Genomic DNA, 19199 nt, shown 5'->3' on the forward strand with positions numbered 1-19199 from the left:
GGTCCCCTGCCTTCGCCATCTCTCAGGAAGGCATTTGAGAGCAGAGGTAGACCTGAGTGGTAGCAGATTCTAGAATCTAGAGAATAAATCTCTAGATTGATTCAAGGAGTTTTGACCAAGCAGAAGTATGAATCCCCACTCAGAGACAAAATTGGGCCCCCTCGCATGTATATGTCCTCTGTACCTTTCTCGTATTTGGTCGCCTGCTCTTGGCTGTTAGCTGGGAGGGAGGTGGGCAGTAGAGGATGGTGTCCTGTGGCTGAGAAGGTGAGGCCCTCTCTGGAAGGTTACGGAGGCAGCACGCCTCCCTGCAGTCCTCACTCCTGCTTCTCGCCCTCTTCAGAGTGGGCACATGCCTGCCGTGCGGGTTTGGGACGTGGCTGAGCACAGCCAGGTGGCGGAGCTGCAGGAGCATAAGTATGGTGTGGCTTGTGTGGCCTTCTCCCCCAGCGCCAAGTATATTGTGTCCGTGGGCTACCAGCATGACATGATTGTCAACGTTTGGGCCTGGAAGGTGAGTGGACTATGCAGGAGGCAGTCTGGGAGTGGCGTGGGGATCAGTGAGGACTCAGGAAGCTGCTGACCTGAGCTGCTTCACCCCACCCAGCTGGTCTTCAGATTGTTCTAGAAAATTACCTGAGACAGGAAAAGAGCACCCATGTGCATGGAGCTAGCAGGGCTAGCTTATGCCTTCAAGTACTCCTGAGGAAATCCTCCCCCCCAAAAAAAAAGCTCCTGCACACCCCACTTTTTCAGAGTGGCAAATCCTGAAATAAAACACTGTTTTTAGTTGGGCATTCATAGCTTACATCTACAATCCTAGTTACTCAGGTGGCTGAGATCTGAGGATTCAGGCCAGGCAGGAAAGTCCGTGAGACTCTTACCTCCCATTGACCACCAGAAAATCAGAAGTGGTGCTGTGGCTCAAAGTGGTAGAGCACTCACCTTGAGCAAAAGAGCTCAGGGACAGTGCCCATGACAAACAAAAAAAACAAAAAAAAAAAACACTTTTTAAGTAGAAATTGTTTCTAGCTCTCATCTGTTCTCAGAACCTCCTCCTTCTTAGCCCCAAGAGACACAGCCTTGATTCATTCTTTGAATTTCCCTCCAGAAAAACATTGTGGTGGCCTCCAACAAAGTGTCTAGTCGAGTGACAGCAGTGTCCTTTTCTGAAGATTGCAGCTACTTTGTCACTGCAGGCAACCGCCACATCAAGTTCTGGTACCTGGACGACAGTAAGACCTCCAAGGTGAGGGGCTGAGGTGCTCAGCCTGCACTGAGCCCACTCGGCTCCAGCTGGGCCTCTTCTTTTTTTTTTTTTTTTTTTTTTAAATTTTATTTTATTTTATTTGAGAACATACTGTACAGAGGGGTTACAATTACATGGGCAGGAAAATGCATACATTTCTTACCAAGCATTGCAGCCTCCTTTGTTTGCCCTTCACCTCCCTTCCCAGCCTCCCCCCTCCCCCCCACCCAATCATACCCCCCCTCCCCCCCCACTGACATTGTAAAGCTGGTTTTGACATGACATTTTGTACTTCTCATTGTTGCAACAGGTCCACCTGAATCCTTAAACGACTTGTTTGTCCCCGTCTCCTCCACATGTTATACTGACATCAAATATAGTGAAAGCGGGGGTTACACTGTGGGGGAGGGACATACAAAGCAACAAAGAAATAATATTATACATGCGTTCAGCTGGGCCTCTTCTGCTGGCTCACAGTGGTCTTAAGGAACAAGGGCTTGCTGCTTGCCGTCTTCGTGCTAGTGCCTCATCTGCAGGGACAGGGTCTGAGGTGGATGGCCGGACAGCCGTGCTGTGTCTCCACAGGTGAATGCTACCGTGCCCTTGCTGGGCCGCTCCGGGCTCCTGGGGGAGCTGCGGAACAACTTGTTCACGGACGTAGCCTGTGGTCGAGGGAAGAAGGCGGACAGCACATTCTGCATCACATCCTCAGGGCTGCTGTGCGAGTTCAGTGACCGCAGGCTCCTGGACAAGTGGGTGGAGTTGAGGGTCAGTACCTCCGTTCCTGGGAAAGGCCCACCAGGTCTCAGCTCAGCATTGGCATTGTGCATGCGGGAGGGGACCCCAGGAAAAGGAAGCCTGGGGTGCTAGCCCTGGTGACCTGCCCTGGTGACCTGCCTCCTCTTGCTCTCTCTCTCTTTCTCTCTGTGTCTCTTCCCCTGCTTTCCTCCTCTGCTCAGAATACAGACAGCTTCACAGTAAGTGCTGCTAGACCTTCCTCTCTCCCACAGGCTATTTCTTTCTCTTTGCTGTTTTTATCTAAAACTCCATCCTCTGTGCCTTAGAAAGGTGCCTGATTTCCAGCCCCAACTGTGCAGGACTGTGGTCCCTCGGGTCCCGCGGCTGGAGGGAGGGCGGGCATTTCTGATGACAGTGAGGGGCTCAGGACTGAGCAGCTGGGCTGCTTCTCCCTCATTCCGGTCTTGGCCGGACTCTCCTCTTGCAAGTGACTGTGACTTGCGGAGGGGTGGGGAGGAGGAGATGAGACCCAGTGGGCAGGTGGCCCTTACTGACCTGCGCCACTCTGCCCACAGACTACAGTGGCGCACTGCATCTCTGTGAGCCAGGACTACATCTTCTGCGGCTGTGCTGATGGCACTGTGCGCCTCTTCAACCCCGCTAACCTGCACTTCCTCAGCACCCTGCCCAGACCCCATGCACTGGGCACAGACATTGCCAGCATCACTGAGGCCAGGTGAGCGTGTGGGCTGCAGCCTCTGTGTCCAGCCTTGTTTGTCCATGCTTTGTGGAATCAAAGGCCAAAGTATCAGAAGGCCAAAGATTACCAGAAACAAGCACTCTTGGCTTCTTGGTACTTAAATTGGAGCCAAGGAGACCCCATGCAGGGACCATGAATATCTTGGCAAGGGATTCTAGGAGGAGCTTCTGACAGGGCTTGGTCTTCCTTTCCTTTCCCTTTCTTTCCCCTCTCCTGTCCTGTCCTTTCCTTTCCTCTCCTCTCTTCTCTCCTTTCTTCCCCCCTCCTCCCTGCTCCCTCTCTCTCTCCCTTTCCTTCCTTCCTTCCTTCCTTCCTTCCTTCCTTCCTTCCTTCCTTCCTTCCTTCCTTCCTTCCTTTATTTCTTTCCTTCTTTCTTTCTTTCCTTTCTCTTATAAGAATTCTTGAGTTTGAACTCAGAGCTTCTTCCTTGCTGTGTAAGCATTCTACCTATGAACTACACCTTCAGCCCTTTTTGTGCTGGTTGTTTTTGAGATAGGGTCTATGTGTACTTGAGCCATAGTCCATTTGTTTCAAGCTTCTCATCATAGGTAAGACTGCAGGCACGGGCTACCACTCCCTGCTCCTGCCTGGAATAGTTCAAGGAGCCGGGTACTGGTGGCTCACGCCTGTAATCCTAGCTACTCAGGAGGCTGAGATCTGAAGATCACAATTCAAAGCCAGCCCGGGCAGGAAAGTCTGTAAGACAAGTCTTATCTCCAATAAGCCACTAGAAAACCGGAAGTGGCGCTGTGGCTCATGCAGTAGAACGCTCACCTTGAGCTGAAGAGCGCAAGGACAGCACCCAAACCCAGAATTCAAGCCCTATGACCGACAAAAATAATAATAATAATAGTTCAAGGGATTAGAGTTTTGTTCTGATTGGATGCTGTCAGAAAGGGGGGCAAGTTATATAATTGGACATCTTGACAATCTTTAAGAACTACAAGGAAAAGTATGGGGTCAAGCTGTCATGTTAAAGACACAGCCACCAATCAGATGGGAGAGGGCAGTACTTGGTCATTTTTGTTGTTTATTAGGCAAGTGCTATAGTAGATTTGGTTTCAGTGTTTGGAATTGAGCGGGCCTCACTTAGGATAGGCAAATGCACCACTACTGATCTTCATCCCCAGTTCCATTTTTTTTTTTTTGGTTGGTCGTAGGGCTTGAACTCTGGGTCTGGGTGCTGTCCCTGCGCTCTTCAGCTCAAGGCAAGCGCTCTACCGCTTGAGCCACAGTGCCACTTCCGGTTTTCGAGTGGTTTATTGGAGATAAGAGTCTCATGGACTTTCCTGCCTGGGCTGGCATTGAACCGTGATCCTCAGATCTCAGCCTCCTGAGTAGCTGGGATTACAGGCGTGAGCCACCAGTGCCCAGCTCCCAGTTCCATTTTTTGTGGCTTGTTTGGTGATCTTGATTTGATCTGTGTGCAGTTGTGATTTTTGTTTTTGCTTCACTCCCGTCCTGGCCACAGAATCACCTCGTCTGATGGTCTGTCTGTAAGGTGGCATATGTTCATAGGGGGACACCAAGGCCCAGCAGCTAGGGCTGGGTGCCCTCCCACTGATGGCAGCTGTGGACCGGTTCTTTCCTCCTAAGCCTCTCCTTGCACGCCTGGAGAGGGCCCTCCAGCTCTGCCCGGCCCTTCTCTTCACTCCCTTCGCCCTCACGGGGTTGTGCCTTCCTCTCTCCCGTAGTCGCCTCTTCTCTGGAGGACCCAATGCCAGGTATCCAGACACGATTGCCTTGACCTTTGATCCAACTAACCAGTGGCTGTCCTGTGTGTACAATGACCACAGCATCTACGTTTGGGATGTGAGGGACCCCAAGAAAGTGGGCAAGGTGTACTCCGCTCTGTACCATTCCTCCTGCGTCTGGAGTGTGGAGGTATGTGGGTGGCCCAGCTGGCCTCAAACGGGGTTCACTGAGGTACTAGTGTCAAGACAGAGATGTGGGAACTGGAAGTATGACTTTATATACCTGCTGCCTCCTTGTTTTTCCAGTGACACCCCTGGCATGCATCCTGGGGACTGAGCTTGAGTCTTACTGCTTATCCACCACAGTCTTCTTCAGCGTGCCCCTGTCTATCTTAGTTTTGCCTCATCATGGTGTCAATGATCTTGGACAGGTTACCACGCTTGACCAAGCCTTAGTCTCCTCAACTGTAAAATGATGTGCCTGATTAATTGTTCTAAGAATAAAATTAAATGATGTAAGTGGGAGCCAGAGGAGTGCCTGATGTATAGTAGGTGCTAAGTTAATAGGCTTTCCTTCGGTAATTATGTAGTATACATAACAGTTACGTCTTGCTTACTATGTGCCAGACACCCAACTCAGCCTTGGACAGCATTGTCTTTAATTTCAATTCCTTTCATTTCCTTGGGCAGCTCAAAGAGTGTTCCCTAAATAGAAGTCTGACTCTTTGCTTCTGTCCCTTCAGGTCTACCCTGAGGTGAAGGACAGCAACCAGGCCTGTCTGCCTCCCAGTTCCTTTATTACCTGTTCCTCAGACAGTACCATCCGCCTGTGGAACACCGAGAGCTCTGGGGTACATGGCTCTACCCTGCACCGGAACATCCTCAGCAATGTGAGCCTGTGTCCCTGGGCTTCTCTGCATGCTTAGTACCCTATACCCACAATGTTTGTCCTTTGGCTTGAGGAACTAGGTTCTCAGACGTTGACCTTGCAGCTTTTTTCTGGCCTCTATGAAACAAGGGTTTATTTTGCCCAACACTCTTCCCCCTTTGCAGCAGTATAATGTCTGTTCTGCCTTATCTGCCTCTTTGACCTGTTCCACTAGGATCTCATTAAGATAATCTATGTGGACGGGAACACTCAGGCCCTGCTGGACACTGAACTGCCCGGAGGAGACAAGGCTGATGGGTCCCTGATGGATCCTCGTGTGGGCATCCGCTCTGTGTGTATCAGCCCCAATGGACAACATCTAGCTTCGGGAGACCGTATGGGCACACTTAGGTAATGCCTGGGCTGGAGTGCGTGTGACTGCCTCCCATGGTGGCTGTGTAGTTAGGGCCCCAAGAAGCAGAGTTTTAGGATTGTCTCAATAAAAGGAAAGACAATAACTTTGCGATGAAGAACCCAGCAGAAATGATCCTAACCAGGTGATTATGGTTAATATCCACATGTCACCATTTCACTATTCTTTGGTACCCAAAAACACATATGCCGGGCACTGGTGGCTCACACCTATAATCCTAGCTACTCAGGAGGCTGAGATCTGAGGATCATGGTTCTAAGCCAGCCTGGGCAGGAAAGTCTGTGACACTCTTAACTCCAATTATCCATCAGAAAACCGTAAGTGGTGCTGTGACTCAAGTGGTAGAGTGCTTACTTTGAGCTGAAGAGCTGAGGGACAGCACCCAAGCCCAGAGTTCAATCCCCACAACCAACCAGGAAAACAAAACAAAACCAAAACCAAATAAATTCAATCGTGACAGAACACCAGACAGATTCACACTGAGGTACACACAACAGAGTACACACAACTGATAAGTGCTTCAAAAGTGTCATGGTCATAAAGGTACGAAAGATGAAGCAATTATGAACTACAGGGGATTAAAGAGAAGGAACTGCTAAATGCCATTGGTACTCTGTGGTGACATTTTGCATGTGATCTTTAGTTAATAGTAGTGTACCATTATAAATGTCCTGGTCTGATAGTTGTACTTTATAAGATGTTAATACTAGACAAAGCTGACTGAGGAAAACAGACATCTCTCTCTTCATGCAGCTTTTTTCTAAGCTTAAAAAGAATGAATGAGTGAGGGAAGGGGAGGGTGCAGCTGATGAAGGGAGCCCTTTTCCCTGCAGCCTAACAGCCGCCTCTTCCTCCTTCCCCTCATCTTTTCAGGGTGCATGAACTGCAGTCCCTGAATGAAATGCTCAAGGTGGAGGCCCATGATTCAGAGATCCTGTGTCTGGAATACTCCAAGCCAGACACAGGTAAGGCGGATAACCAGAATGGCCTGGGTGTCATGCAGGGATCATTCTGGCTCTTAGATGTGGGGCTTGCAATCTTGGACCACTTGATTTTCACAGGTTAAGAAGAGGACAACTTTCCCTGCTCTGTGGTTTATGTAGCTTAAGGTTATGAGACTTAGTTCCCTTGGGGTCTTTGCAGGCTTTAGGAGCCTGCTCAGGGCACATGTGAGCCAGAGGAGTTCTTCTACCCACAGGTCTGAAGTTGCTGGCATCAGCAAGCCGGGACCGGCTGATCCACGTGCTGGATGCTGGGAGGGAGTATAGCCTACAGCAGACACTGGATGAGCACTCATCTTCCATCACTGCTGTCAAGTTTGCAGGTGGGAACAGGGCAATGGAGACACATCCTGCTACCTACCACCACCCCATTTTTCCATGAGAAAGGTCTGCTAGTGGTGGGAGGCCTGGGGCTGGATGTAAAGGCAGGTAGGATGTAGACTTTCAGTCCAGGGGATCCAGAGCCAACCAGGTTGGGCTGAGGATAGGCAGAAAGGAAAATCTGGGTTTAGAGAGAAGCATTCTGATTGTTGTTTAGAGAGAAGCATTCTGATTGGTTATCCTACCAAGTTAAATAGTTTGAACAGGGCTCTTCCAACACAATGGGAAGGTAGGGAAAAGGCTGCTCCCTTGTGGTGGGACCTGGGAACAGCTAGGCTTCTCCTCCTTAGCCAGCGATGGGCAAGTGCGCATGATCAGCTGTGGAGCAGACAAGAGCATCTACTTTCGCACTGCACAGAAGGTGAGGGTACTGGTGTCCCTGCAAGGGGCAGGGTGGGAGTGGGGTCTCTATCAAAGAGGAAAGGGGGTGAAGCGGGGCCTGGTGGGCCTGGTGATGCATTTGATGGGGGTCTGCCCCTATCCTTCATTCCTGTAGTCTGGAGATGGAGTACAGTTCACACGGACACACCACGTGGTACGGAAGACAACCCTCTACGACATGGATGTGGAGCCCAGCTGGAAGTACACAGCCATTGGCTGCCAGGACCGAAATATCCGGTGGGCATCCCCTTGGCAGCCTGTCTGGCCCTATTCGTGCATTCTCTAGGATTTGTTCTTATTCTAGGTGGGTCAGCTCTATGCAGCTCAGACTCCACACCTATCTTTTTTTTAAAAAAAAATTATTATTCTTTTGCCAGTCCTGGGACTTGAACTCAGGGCCTGGGCACTGTCCCTGAGCTTCTTTTGCTTGAGGCTAGCACTCTACCACTTGAGCCACAGCGCCACTTCTGGCGCTTTTTTTTGTGTATGTGGTACTGAGGAATGGAGCCCAGGGCTTCATGCATGCTAGACAAATACTCTACCACTAAGCTTCCCAGCCCCTTTTTATTTTTTAACTGTATGTATATTTTTTGTCTTTTGTTTTTTAGTTCTGGGGTAGAACCCAGGACTTGCACTTGTTAGGCAGGCGCTTTGCCACTGAGCTACATCCCAGCCCCACACCTATTTTTTTGACCAGGACTTTGTATCTCCTTGAGCCCACAGAAAAAGTACTTTGTGTTAACTAAGAATAGTAGATCTGGTGGGGGTAGCTCCCAAAAAAATGGGCTGGGCATGATTGCTGGAGTTTCTACTGTCCAGGTGTTGCCTGGTCTTTACTCCTCGGTATATATATGAGCCATTTCTCTACAGGATCTTTAACATTAGCAGCGGGAAGCAGAAAAAGCTGTTTAAAGGGTCGCAGGGTGAGGATGGCACTCTCATCAAGGTAGGGGCCGAGAGGGGGGTAAGCACAGGGCTGGAGGGGGCCCGCGGGGCTCTGGGTGAAGAGGGACTGGTACTCCTGGGCTCTGTCAGCTGTGTGCCTCTGTTCAGGTGCAGACAGACCCCTCGGGGATCTACATTGCCACCAGCTGCTCTGACAAGAACCTCTCCATTTTTGACTTCTCCTCCGGCGAGTGCGTGGCCACCATGTTTGGTCACTCCGGTGAGTGTAGCTCCCACTTCCCTAGCCATTGAACTCTATATTCTTTCTTCCCTTAGTCCTTGCTGAGGGAAGTCCCAGCAGCTCTGACCAATGCCACCCCAGTAGGGGCCTCCTTGCCTGAAGCAGGGAGGCTCTGCTGGCAGATGGTGCAGCATGCTGCCTCTCCCCTCCTCCACGTGCAGACTCAGAGCAGGGAGCCAGGGGTGTGGAGGGCACTTGAGTCTCTACCATGCCCACCCTAGCACAGACAGGCATCTGGTTGGGAATTCAATGCAGCTCACAGGCTATATTCTTTGTTCCTCACAGAGATTGTCACTGGCATGAAATTTAGTAATGATTGCAAACATCTCATCTCGGTGTCGGGGGACAGGTGAGCAGAAGGCAGCTTTTCTGAGAGAGAGATTCTTCCTCTGGTCCACCTTCCCCCTGCCCCTCATCTTACAGAGGTGTGGGAAGTGGGGCTGAAGAGGGATATTTCTCGCTGGGCCTGAACTGGCAGTGGAGGGTAACTGGGGGCTCCTTTCCGGTCATCAGGGAAGCAGGACTCGGAGCACTCTCCAGAGTCCCACTCAGCCCCTCCCTCACCCGCCCTCTGCTCTAGCTGCATATTTGTCTGGCGCCTGAGCTCTGAGATGACCATCAGTATGAGGCAGCGTCTGGCTGAGCTGCGCCAGCGGCAGCGAGGAGGCAAGCAGCAAGGACCATCTTCCAGCCAAAGGGCTTCTGGGCCTCCCCGGTAAGCACGGAACATGGGCACGTGATAGGTGGGGGTCCCTCCACCTTCCTTCTCACGAAAAGACCCATTATTCGTGTTGGCTTCTTCCCCCAGTCAGTTTCCTCTTGCCATGACCTTCCTTGTCTTGGACTCAGGCCCCAGGCTCCAGTGATGCTCTCTTCTGGACCAGCTCTCTCATCAGACAGTGACAAGGAGGGAGAAGATGAGGGTACCGAAGAGGAAGAACTGCCAGCTCTGCCCGTCCTTGCCAAGAGCACCACGAAAGAGCCAGGTTTGTGCAGTCTGCTGTAGTGCCAGACAGGCGGTAGCTGGTATAGTGGCTATATGGGCCCTTCCTAGAACCATGGGGCGACAGGGAACTGAGGCGTGATGTGCCCACACAGGAGATTGGCTCATATGAGCCCTGGGCCCGGGTGAGCAGGCAGAGATACTCCTTCTGATTGCCTATTTCTTTCTAGCCTCAGTCCCTGGCCCAGCTCTGCTCCGAAGCCTGTCCCACTGGGAGATGAGTCGGGTGAGCATCGCATCCATACTGACATATGCTTCCAAGGCTACAGGAAGTGAGAGGGGGTGGAAGCAGAGCTCCCCCCCCCCCTTCTGTGCCTTGTGAGGCATTTGGGCATAGTTTGCCAGTGTGCCTCTGGCCTGTTTCTAAAGAAGGCTGTATGTGGGAAGAGTTCAAGCCACTGGGCTGTTTGTGGTTTGGGGATAGGGGTGTCCTAGTCTTTGTTTTGTGTTTTGTTTTTTGTTGGTCGTGGGACTTGAACTCTGGGCCTAGGCACTGTCCTTCAGCTCAAGGCTAGTGCTCTAGGGCTGGGAAGGTGGCTCAGTGGTAGAGCGCTTGCCTTGCATGCATGAGGCCCTGGGTTCGATTCCTCAGCACCACATAAGCAAAAAGAAAAGAGCCGGAAGTGGCACTGTGGCTCAAGTGGTAGAGCGCTAGCCTTGAGCTGAAGAGCTGAGGGACAGCGCCCAGGCCCAGAGTTCAGGCCCCACAACCGGACCCAAAAAAAAAAAAAACAAAAACAAAAAAAAAAAAGGCTAGTGCTCTACCAATTGATCCACAGTGCCACTTCTGGTTTTCTGGGGGTTAATTGGAGATAAGAATGCCATGGACTTTCCTGCCCAGGCTAGCTTTGAACCGCGATCCTCAGATCTCAGCCTCCTGAGTAGCTAGGATTACAGGTGTGAGCCTCCAGCACCCGGCTAGTCTTTCCTTCTTGTGCTAGATGAGGACAGTCACAAGTCAGGTGTGCCACCTGCTCACCTGCCTGGGCCTGGCAGCCTGAGGTTGGGAGGTGACAAGGAAGGCGGGGTGTGAGCCCAGTAGTTACAAAGAAAGTTCAGAAAAACAAGAGTAGAAATCTGGAGAAATGGTCATTATAAAGGCCCCAGCTAGGGCTGGGAATGTGGCTTAGTGGCAGGGAGCTTACCTAGCATGCATGAAGCATTCCTCAGTACTACATACATGGAAAAAGCCAAAAGTAGCGCTGTGGCTCAAATGGTAGAGTGCTAGCCTTGAACAAAAGCAGCTCAGGGACAGTGCCCAGTCCCTGAGTTCAAGCCCCAGGACTGGCCAAAAAAAAATACCAAACAGCTAAGAGGTAAGCTGAGGACAGCTAAGGGAGAAGCCACAGGAGCAGCAGTGCTCCCGAGCAGCCTGGCCCAGCCCAGGCTTCCAGCCCCACGGCCTAATGGTGTGGAATCTGGTGCGACCTCACCACACCAGGGGCCTCAAGTCTGCACTTCTGATTCATCCTTGGTACTAGTTGTGAAGCAGGGTCTTCAGAGTCCTGTTGGGGCTGCCTCACAGGAGTTCTGTGTGTGGAGCGCATGATGCTGGCAAAGGCAGAGACTAGAGGGGCCTGTGAGATGAGAGCAGCCACAGCGTGGCCTGAAGGCGCCTAACCCTCAGGCCACTTACTGTGGCAGGGCTGAACTCGCCACCTGGGCCTTCTGATTCCCTCCTGTAGAATGGGGACATTGTAAGGTTGCAGAATGGAATGAACCCGTGGAGAGTGCCTGGCGTGCAGTAAGGCGCATGTTTGCTGAGAGCATGCATAGTTCTTACTCTTCCTCCACTCCTACCAGGCGCAGGAGCCCGGGGAGTTCCTGGATTCAGCACCTGTAGCAAACTCAGGACCTAGAAGAAGGGGGCGCTGGGCCCAGCCAGGTGTGGAACTGAGCGTTCGCTCCATGCTGGACCTACGGCAGCTGGAAACCCTGACCCCAGGCCCTCAGGAGCCCAGCCAGGACCCTCCAGCTGTGGCCATGCGCAGTCCTGGGAAAGACAGACCGCAGGACCCTGCCACCTCCCGAGCCTGCCAGGTGAGCCGGCTTCCTCCCAGTGCTGAGGAGCCTTTGTCAGCTCAGGCCAGCAGCTGGGACTGAGCACAGCTGCAGCCAGGCTTGTTGCCCTGTGGCCCGTGGGTCACTGTGTATGGTGTGGTGACGGGCGGACAGTCAAGGTGGCCTTCGCTTTGGAGAAGCAACTCTTAGTGTTTAAGTGGAGCTGGAACTGTCAGCCGAGCAGTTACTCAGGTTACTCAGGACCTTGCTGTAACAGGTCAGGTCTGTCCTAGGATTAGAGAGGCCAGCTTTCCCAGATTTGAGGTATGCCAGAGGCTTACCACCTGCAGTGCTCCTCCACATCAGCCGCCCCCCACTGCCCCTTTGTGTGCCCTTAGAATGAGAAGCCCCCTCGGTGTCAGCCTTCCCAGCCCTGTTCCTGCCCCCACATTATCCGATTGTTGTCACAAGAGGAAGGAGTCTTTGCCCAAGATCTGGAGCCTGCGCCCATTGAAGACGGCATTGTCTACCCAGAGCCCAGCGACAGCCTCGGCATGGATACCAGGCAAGGGTGCTCCCCGCCACACTGGGCACGCGGCTTCTCTCCCTGCAGCTGGGGGAGGTTCGCCGTGCGGCCGCCTCATCTCCAGTCCCACTCCCACGCAGGAGTGCGGGGTGGGGGTGGGGGGCTGCTGCTCTTCTCTGCTCATGGCCTTTGCTTTCCCCTGCTGGCCCCCGCAGTGAGTTCCAGGTACGGGCTCCAAGCAGAGGAACTCCAGGAAGAGTGTACCCAGGCGGCCGGGGCTCAGAAAAGCATAGCCCTGACAGCGCGTGCTCCGTGGATTACAGCAGCTGCCTTTCCAGCCCTGAGCACCCCAATGAAGGTGAGGAGGGGACCCCTGGCTGAGGCAGGGCTCGAGGCCCCGGTGACAGAGGGGTGCAGTGTGGTGCCTCTCCCCTCCCCCACTCCAGACTCGGAGAGCACGGAGCCCCTGAGTGTGGATGGCATCTCCTCAGACCTTGAAGAGCCAGCTGAGGGTGAAGAAGAGGAGGAGGAAGAGGAGGCAGGCACTGGCCTCTGTGGGCTACAGGAAGGCAGCCCCCACACTCCGGACCAGGAGCAGTTTCTAAAACAGCACTTTGAGACGCTGGCCAACGGGGCTGCTCCAGGTGTGGTCAGAGAGCCGCGCTCTCGCCGGGCAGGCTTCCCCGGCTTGCCCGCAGGCAGTACTTCAGGGTGTCCTTCCAGGGGAGGGCTTTACTTCTGCCTCCGTTCACGATTTCTGTCCTCTGGCAGGGGGTCCAGTGAGGGTCCCGGAGAGGACAGAGTCTCGGAGCATCTCCTCGCGATTCCTGTTGCAAGCGCAGACCTCCCCGCTCAGGTATGGAGCGCCCGCCTTGGCCAGCAAGCAGCCTCCCCACCTCAAGGGGACCCTGTGGCCCTGGCTTGGGGTGGTCAACCTCACCCTGGTCCTGGCTGGTTTTGTGCCCGTGCTCTCCTTGTGCGGCGCGCGGGAGGAGCGCTGAGCCTTCTCTGGTCTTCTTCCATATTTCTTCCCCACAGGGAACCAGCCCCATCCTCCTCAAGCTCAGCCCTGGTGTCGAGACCTGTCCAAGTGCCACAGATACCTGAGGAGCTGAAAGGCAGTGGGGCTAACCCTCCAGGAGCACCCCCAGAAGTGGAGGCTCCCCCTGGCCGCCCCAGACCCCAGCAAGCCGTCCCTGTGCTGCTGCCACGCCGCCGTAACAGCCCGGACAGCAGCTGGGCCTCCAAGAGAGGGCCCACAGCCAGCCCCTTAGCTGGACCCCAGAGGGCCCAGTCGGCACACAGCCTGGCACCACAGGGTGAGGAAATGGGGGGCCCCACTCCAGAGCCTGGGGAGTGTGGAATAGAAGGGCATGCTGGAGGAGGGTGGGCCGGTTGTGGCGCTGGTGCGTCACCATGCCTGCAATAGCTCCATCTCTTCTGCAGATGAGGAGCCTTCTTCAGGCCCGTTGAACTCAGGGGAGATAGAGGCTCGGGAAGGCCTGGGCTCCCTGCCCCATGCTGATCACCAACCATCACGGCCCCGTTCCTACCGGAACCCCACCACCAGCTCTGTGGCCAAGATAGCCCGCAGCATTTCTGTTGGAGAGAACCTGAACCAGGCAGCTGAACCTCAAGCTCCTGCCCCCAGCCGAGCCTCACCCTTCAGCAAGCTGGCCCTGCCCAGCCGGGCACACCTAGTCTTGGACATCCCCAAACCACTGCCCAACCGACCTAGCCTGGCCGCATTTTCACCTGTAACCAAGGGGCAGGCCCCTGGAGAGGCGGAACAGCCTGGCACTTCAGTGGACCTGGCAAAGGCTCACAGTATATCTGAGCGGCTGGCATGTTTGGGGGAGGGTGCCCCTCCCAAGCCTAGGACAGAGCACCAGGTTCTTCCTGGGCCCAACAGTCCCCGTGCCCAGCACCTGCCTGCCAGCAGCCTCCTCCAAGGCCCCAAGAACTTGCCACCCCCAACCCCTGAGAAGACTCGCAACCCCATGGAAAGCACCAGGCCAGGGGCAGCCCTGAGCCAGGACTCAGGTGTGCACAGTTCCCCGGCCCTCATCTCCTGCCCCATCTTCTCCGTCTCTGTTGGCTGCTTTCTCTCTCCATCCCATTTCCGTGCGTCCAGCCTTTGGCGTTTTTTGTCCTGTCTGCTCCTGTCTTGGTCCATAAGTCATATCCCTGACAGCAAGACACTCCTGCCCACCTTCGTGGCCTCTTGGGAACCCTCTTAGCCTGTCAGTGCCCTCTGGACTCGGGCTGGCCTTCTCAGCCTTCGTTGTATGTGCTGGTGGGGAAGGGGAAGGAGGGGCGGGGCCAGAGTGCAGGTGGGGGAGGACAGTGCTGAGGGGTAGGCCTTTCCTGCTCTTAGAGCCCCTGGTCAGCCAGCTTGCCGAGCCTCCCTGAGCAGTATCTGTCCCTCTCAGAGCCAGCTGTGAGCCTGGAGCCAGCTGTGAGCCTGGAGCAGTGTGAGCAACTTGTGGCAGAGCTCCGTGGGAGTATGTGCCAAGCAGTACAGCTCTACCACTTGGTGAGTGCTGGGCAGCAGACAGCAGGAAAAGAGCCTGTCATTTATTAGTTGCTTCAACGTCGAGTGTCAAGCCAGGCACTGGTGGCTCACGCCTGTAATCCTAGCTACTCAGGAGGCTGAGATCTGAGGATCACTGTTCAAAGCCAACCCCAGGCAAGGAAAGGCTGTGAGACTTATCTCCAATTAACCACCAGAAAACCAGAAGTGGCACTGTGGCTCAAGTGGTAGAGCACTCGCCTTGAGCTGAATTGCTTAGGGACAGCGCCCAAGCCCACAGTTCAAGCCCCTTGACAAGCGTCATCAAGAGGAGTAGCTAACAGGACAGACATCCCTGTAGTCTGAAGGGCTCCTTCGGGTCGCCAGTCAGACTCTGTGTCCCCTATCTCCTGATTATTACTTCTGGATTCCTAGCCCGGACTTTGACCCAGACAGAGCCCCTCCTTTCCCTGTGTAGTCACTGACAGGCCCCTCCACTGCTGTTCCTCTACTTCCCGTCTGGTGGTCTCATTGCAGGTGGCCAGCTGTAAGACGCCCTCAGCAGAGCAAAGTCACATCATTCGACTCTTGAGAGACACCTTCTCCTCCGTGCGGCAGGAGCTAGAGGCCCTGGCTGGGGCAGCCCTGTCTAGCCCAGGCGGGAGCCCTGGCACAGTGGGAGCTGAGCAGACGCAGGCCCTGCTAGAACAATACTCAGAGCTGTTGCTTCGGGCAGTGGAGCGACGCATGGAACGCAGACTCTGAGCTCCAAGCCCAAGCGAATGCTCCCCTATCTCTCTTCCACTCCTCAAAACCTGCAAGGATGCTTGGAGTGGAGAGCAGGGGTCAGTGCTCAGAGGGGAGGCAGCTTTCCTGGCTGCTCCTTATGGGGCCCCTGTATTTATTAATTTATTTCCCTGACTGTTGCCTCGCTTCCTTGGAACCCCTGCCTTCGAAGCCTATCCCGGGGCTCGGCAGGGGTTGGTCTTGGGTCTTTGTCATCTTGGTGCTGTGAGGGGTAGAAGGGCAGCCTGCCTCATGTGGAGGACACCAGACAGGCTGGCCCTTTCTTAGAAGCCATTTGAAGTTACTTCAGGGATCAGCTCCCTGGGGTGGAGCATACACAGGGTACTTTAGTGGGTAGAGGTGACAGGTGCCGTGGTATTTAGCGCCCGTCTGTGGACCTCCACCTCTACTTCTTCTTCTCCCACACCAGCTGCAGCCTCCTAGCTACCCCCAATTCCGGATAGTGCAGAAAAGCAGAGCTGCCTAGTCTCCACTGGCATCTCCAGCAGTCAGGCGACTCGAGTTGGCATCAAGACCTGAGCCTTCACATTCCATTCCCACTCCCCCCACCCCAAGAGCACCCTAGCATTGTTGCTTCCCCAGCAGCCCCCTTTCCGTCCTGGCCAGCCCCTGTAGGACCAGCTGTGGGGCATTGCTGCAGGACAGCAAAGCCCCCTGCTGGGCAAACATGAACCCCTGGCCTCCTTTCCTGAGCTCCTCAGGCTTCCCATCCTCCAGTGTTGGTCTCCTGTAAGCTGCTGAAGCCCAAAGGACCCCACCTTGTCCCTGTATCCCGATCCACACACAGAAAGAAGCCTGTGTTGGAATTTCCCTTGGTTTGCAGGACGCCTGCCTACCTTCGGAGGACTTTGGCCACCAGTGAAATCAATACTAGAGTAGTGGCTGGCTGATGGGTGCCTGATTTCCTCTCATATTCTGCCTCAGCCTCCCCACCCTGGAACTTGTATGAGGACCATAAAAAGGAATGGAGCACATTAAACCCAAATTCTGGATTCTAGCTGATAGGAGATGGCCCATGGGACACCTGTTGCAGACAGAAGGAACCTCTTGCAAGGCAGATCTGGGTGCCCAAGGGTGCTGTAGATGGTGGAGGCTGAGGGAGATACAGGAGCCAAGAGAGACACTGGAAGTGGTAGGTGGACAGGTAAGTGGCAGTGGTAAGGGGATTTGATTATAGAGTTGAAAGGGCAGTTAGGGAAGGAGGATGCATAGTAGGCATAGGACAGGACTAAGTAGTGAGGAGCAAAGTTGGGGTAACCCATGTGTCTCTGTGCCGAGCCAGGCAGGGCCCCAGAGGCCGCACAAGAGGCTCCAGGCTCTAGGCTCTGTGGACAGAGGCTGGAGAGTTGTTGCTTTAGCCTGAGTGCCTGAAGCGAACCAAAAGCACACTCACACCTCTCATCATCTGCTTGGCCAAACTCACCTCTGGCCCCAAGAATCTCCGCCGGCTGGAGGTGGGCCCCTGGCAGCCCTGCCGGCGTGAGGGTTGGCAGCCCGCGCCAGCTGCAGCTCACAGGGCTCCGCCTTGCCCGCGCCGGGCTCGCGGCCCCCGGGGGGAGGGAGGCCTTGTGCCTGGCGCCGCCCTCCCCTTCCCCCCCCCCCCTCCCTCCTGCATGTCAGGCCGCCGGCGTCGCCGCCCCTGTCCGCACGCCCCTTATTTATAACTTTTGTACGTGGTCCCGCCGCGGCGGCGGCGGCGTCTCCTCCCGCTGCACGGGCGGGGGCTTTTTAACATGCCTGTTCGTACTGATGTATGGACTCGCCAATAAATCATTTGTTACCTGGATGCCCGCTAGCCGGCCGGCGAGTCGTGTGGGTCTTGGGGTGGTGGAGGACCTGACGCGCGGGGCCGGGAGGTGGGGCGGGGCCGCGGGAGGCGTGGCTCTGGAGTGGGTGGGGCGGGGCCGCGGGAGGCGTGGCTCTGGAGTGGGTGGGGCGGGGCCGCGGGAGGCGTGGCTCTGATGTGGGTGGGGCGGGGCCGCGGGAGGCGTGGCTCTGATGTGGGTGGGGCGGGGCCGTGGGAGGCGTGGCTCTGGGTGGGCGGGGCCGGGTGGTAAAGGGTGGGCGGGCCAGGGTTCCGGGGCGGGTCCCGGTGAGTGGCGTCATGGCGGAGGCGGCCCTGGACGCGGTGCGTTGCGGAGCCCTTCTCGAGAGTTCCCGGCGGCGGCAGGGTTTGAGCTCGCTCGCGCTGAGGCTGCCGGGCCCGGGCCCGGGTGAGCGGTTGGTGACGGCGCTCGGCTGCTCTGGGGCCGGCTCAACCTGGCTCCCGGGCCAGGTGGTCGTGGTGCCGTTCCCCGGGGTAGGGGGTCTGCGCCTCGCCGAGGGGCCCGGGGTGGAGTCCGCACCCCGCGGGAGGAGTGCCCGAGGAGGCCCGGGGTGGAGTCCGCACCCCGCGGGAGGAGTGCCCGGGGAGGCCCGGGCTGCAGGGCCGGCGGGAGGAGTGCCCGGGGAGGCCCGGGCTGCAGGGCCGGCGGGAGGAGTGCCCGGGGAGGCCCGGGCTGCAGGGCCGGCGGGAGGAGTGCCCGGGGAGGCCCGGGCTGCAGGGCCGGCGGGAGGAGTGCCCGGGGAGGCCCGGGCTGCAGGGCCGGCGGGAGGAGGGCCCGGGGAGGCCCGGGCTGCAGGGCCGGCGGGAGGAGGGCCCGGGGAGGCCCGGGCTGCAGGGCCGGCGGGAGGAGGGCCCGGGGAGGCCCGGGGAGGCCCGGGCTGCAGGGCCGGCGGGAGGAGTGCCCGGGGAGGCCCGGGCTGCAGGGCCGGCGGGAGGATTGGGAGCAGCCGAGCTGCCCCGGGCCCGCTGCGCGGCTGGGTTTGTCTCCCCTGTTCCTGGCTCCCGTTCTCACCCCCCGCCCCCGGTGCTGGGATTTTGGCGTTCGGATTTTTTTCGGTCGGTCGCGGGGCTTGAACTCCGGGCCTGGCGCTGACCCTCAGCTCAGCGCCACTTCCGGGGGGTTCATTGCAGAGAAGAGTCCCACAGACTTCGCTGAACCGCGATCCCGAGTAGCTGGGTGACCGGCGGGAGCCCCGGCCCGCCTGGGTCTCCCTGTGCAGTGAGGCTGACTCAGCTTCCCCAGGTGCACCTCCATGCCCGTACGTTTCGTTTAACCCTTGACCTGCAACGCTGGCCTTTCTGTATCTAATATAAATAAATAAGCCTCCCTCCCACCCCGGCCCCCCTTTGCATTTTCCCAAAAAGACTCCGTTTGTTTCTGTGCCACAGGACTCTTCGCCCCTTTGTCATATATAGTTTTATTGTTAAAGGTGGTGTACAGAGGAGCTACAAGTCAGGTAATGAGTACACTTCTTGTTTTGGAAAATGCCACCCCTTCATTCACTTTCCCGAGTTTCCCCCTTACAATCTCTTTCTTATGCAAGGACCTCTGTTTCGGAGGTCATTCCATATATCTCTAGCACAGTGTTTTTCATACTAGTGCTGTAATTTACTTTTAATCTGCCCAGTGTTTCCAGGCATTAAGCATTTCCAATCACGTTTTCAGCTGTGTGTTTGTGTGTGTGTGTGCGTGCGTGCGCGCGCGCGTGCGGTCTCTATGTGTCTGTCCTGGGACTGGACACTGTCTCTGAGCTTTTTTGCTCAAGGCTAGCTATCTACTACTTGAGCCACAGCTCTGCTTTTGGATTTGTTAGAGATAAGAATCTCATGAACT

General features: G+C 55.7%; 2 protein-coding genes across 2 annotated transcripts in view; one reads left to right on the top strand and one right to left on the bottom strand.

Annotated features, from left to right (window-relative positions):
• Nucleotides 1-17117, top strand: part of Mapkbp1 (mitogen-activated protein kinase binding protein 1) — a 55631-nt gene extending 38514 nt beyond the window's left edge. Inside the window, exons 5-30 of the mRNA XM_042687885.1 lie at nucleotides 344-514; nucleotides 1112-1249; nucleotides 1835-2017; nucleotides 2563-2723; nucleotides 4442-4631; nucleotides 5185-5331; nucleotides 5545-5720; nucleotides 6616-6707; nucleotides 6941-7066; nucleotides 7415-7485; nucleotides 7621-7742; nucleotides 8376-8451; nucleotides 8559-8670; nucleotides 8977-9040; nucleotides 9272-9406; nucleotides 9541-9677; nucleotides 9865-9920; nucleotides 11498-11734; nucleotides 12094-12260; nucleotides 12437-12579; nucleotides 12668-12865; nucleotides 12993-13077; nucleotides 13260-13540; nucleotides 13668-14264; nucleotides 14654-14757; nucleotides 15271-17117. Coding sequence (XP_042543819.1) covers nucleotides 344-514; nucleotides 1112-1249; nucleotides 1835-2017; nucleotides 2563-2723; nucleotides 4442-4631; nucleotides 5185-5331; nucleotides 5545-5720; nucleotides 6616-6707; nucleotides 6941-7066; nucleotides 7415-7485; nucleotides 7621-7742; nucleotides 8376-8451; nucleotides 8559-8670; nucleotides 8977-9040; nucleotides 9272-9406; nucleotides 9541-9677; nucleotides 9865-9920; nucleotides 11498-11734; nucleotides 12094-12260; nucleotides 12437-12579; nucleotides 12668-12865; nucleotides 12993-13077; nucleotides 13260-13540; nucleotides 13668-14264; nucleotides 14654-14757; nucleotides 15271-15498 — 4197 coding nt within the window. The 3' untranslated portion in view covers nucleotides 15499-17117. The remainder of the gene's footprint in view (nucleotides 1-343; nucleotides 515-1111; nucleotides 1250-1834; nucleotides 2018-2562; nucleotides 2724-4441; nucleotides 4632-5184; nucleotides 5332-5544; nucleotides 5721-6615; nucleotides 6708-6940; nucleotides 7067-7414; nucleotides 7486-7620; nucleotides 7743-8375; nucleotides 8452-8558; nucleotides 8671-8976; nucleotides 9041-9271; nucleotides 9407-9540; nucleotides 9678-9864; nucleotides 9921-11497; nucleotides 11735-12093; nucleotides 12261-12436; nucleotides 12580-12667; nucleotides 12866-12992; nucleotides 13078-13259; nucleotides 13541-13667; nucleotides 14265-14653; nucleotides 14758-15270) is intronic.
• Ehd4 (EH domain containing 4) overlaps nucleotides 1-19199 on the bottom strand; it is a 738029-nt gene that overhangs the window by 612766 nt on the left and 106064 nt on the right. The window lies entirely within an intron of this gene.

Source organism: Dipodomys spectabilis, unplaced genomic scaffold (assembly GCF_019054845.1).
Source record: "Dipodomys spectabilis isolate Male_0828 unplaced genomic scaffold, ASM1905484v1 ptg000108l, whole genome shotgun sequence".
In the NCBI taxonomy this organism is placed as follows: Eukaryota; Metazoa; Chordata; class Mammalia; order Rodentia; family Heteromyidae; genus Dipodomys; species Dipodomys spectabilis.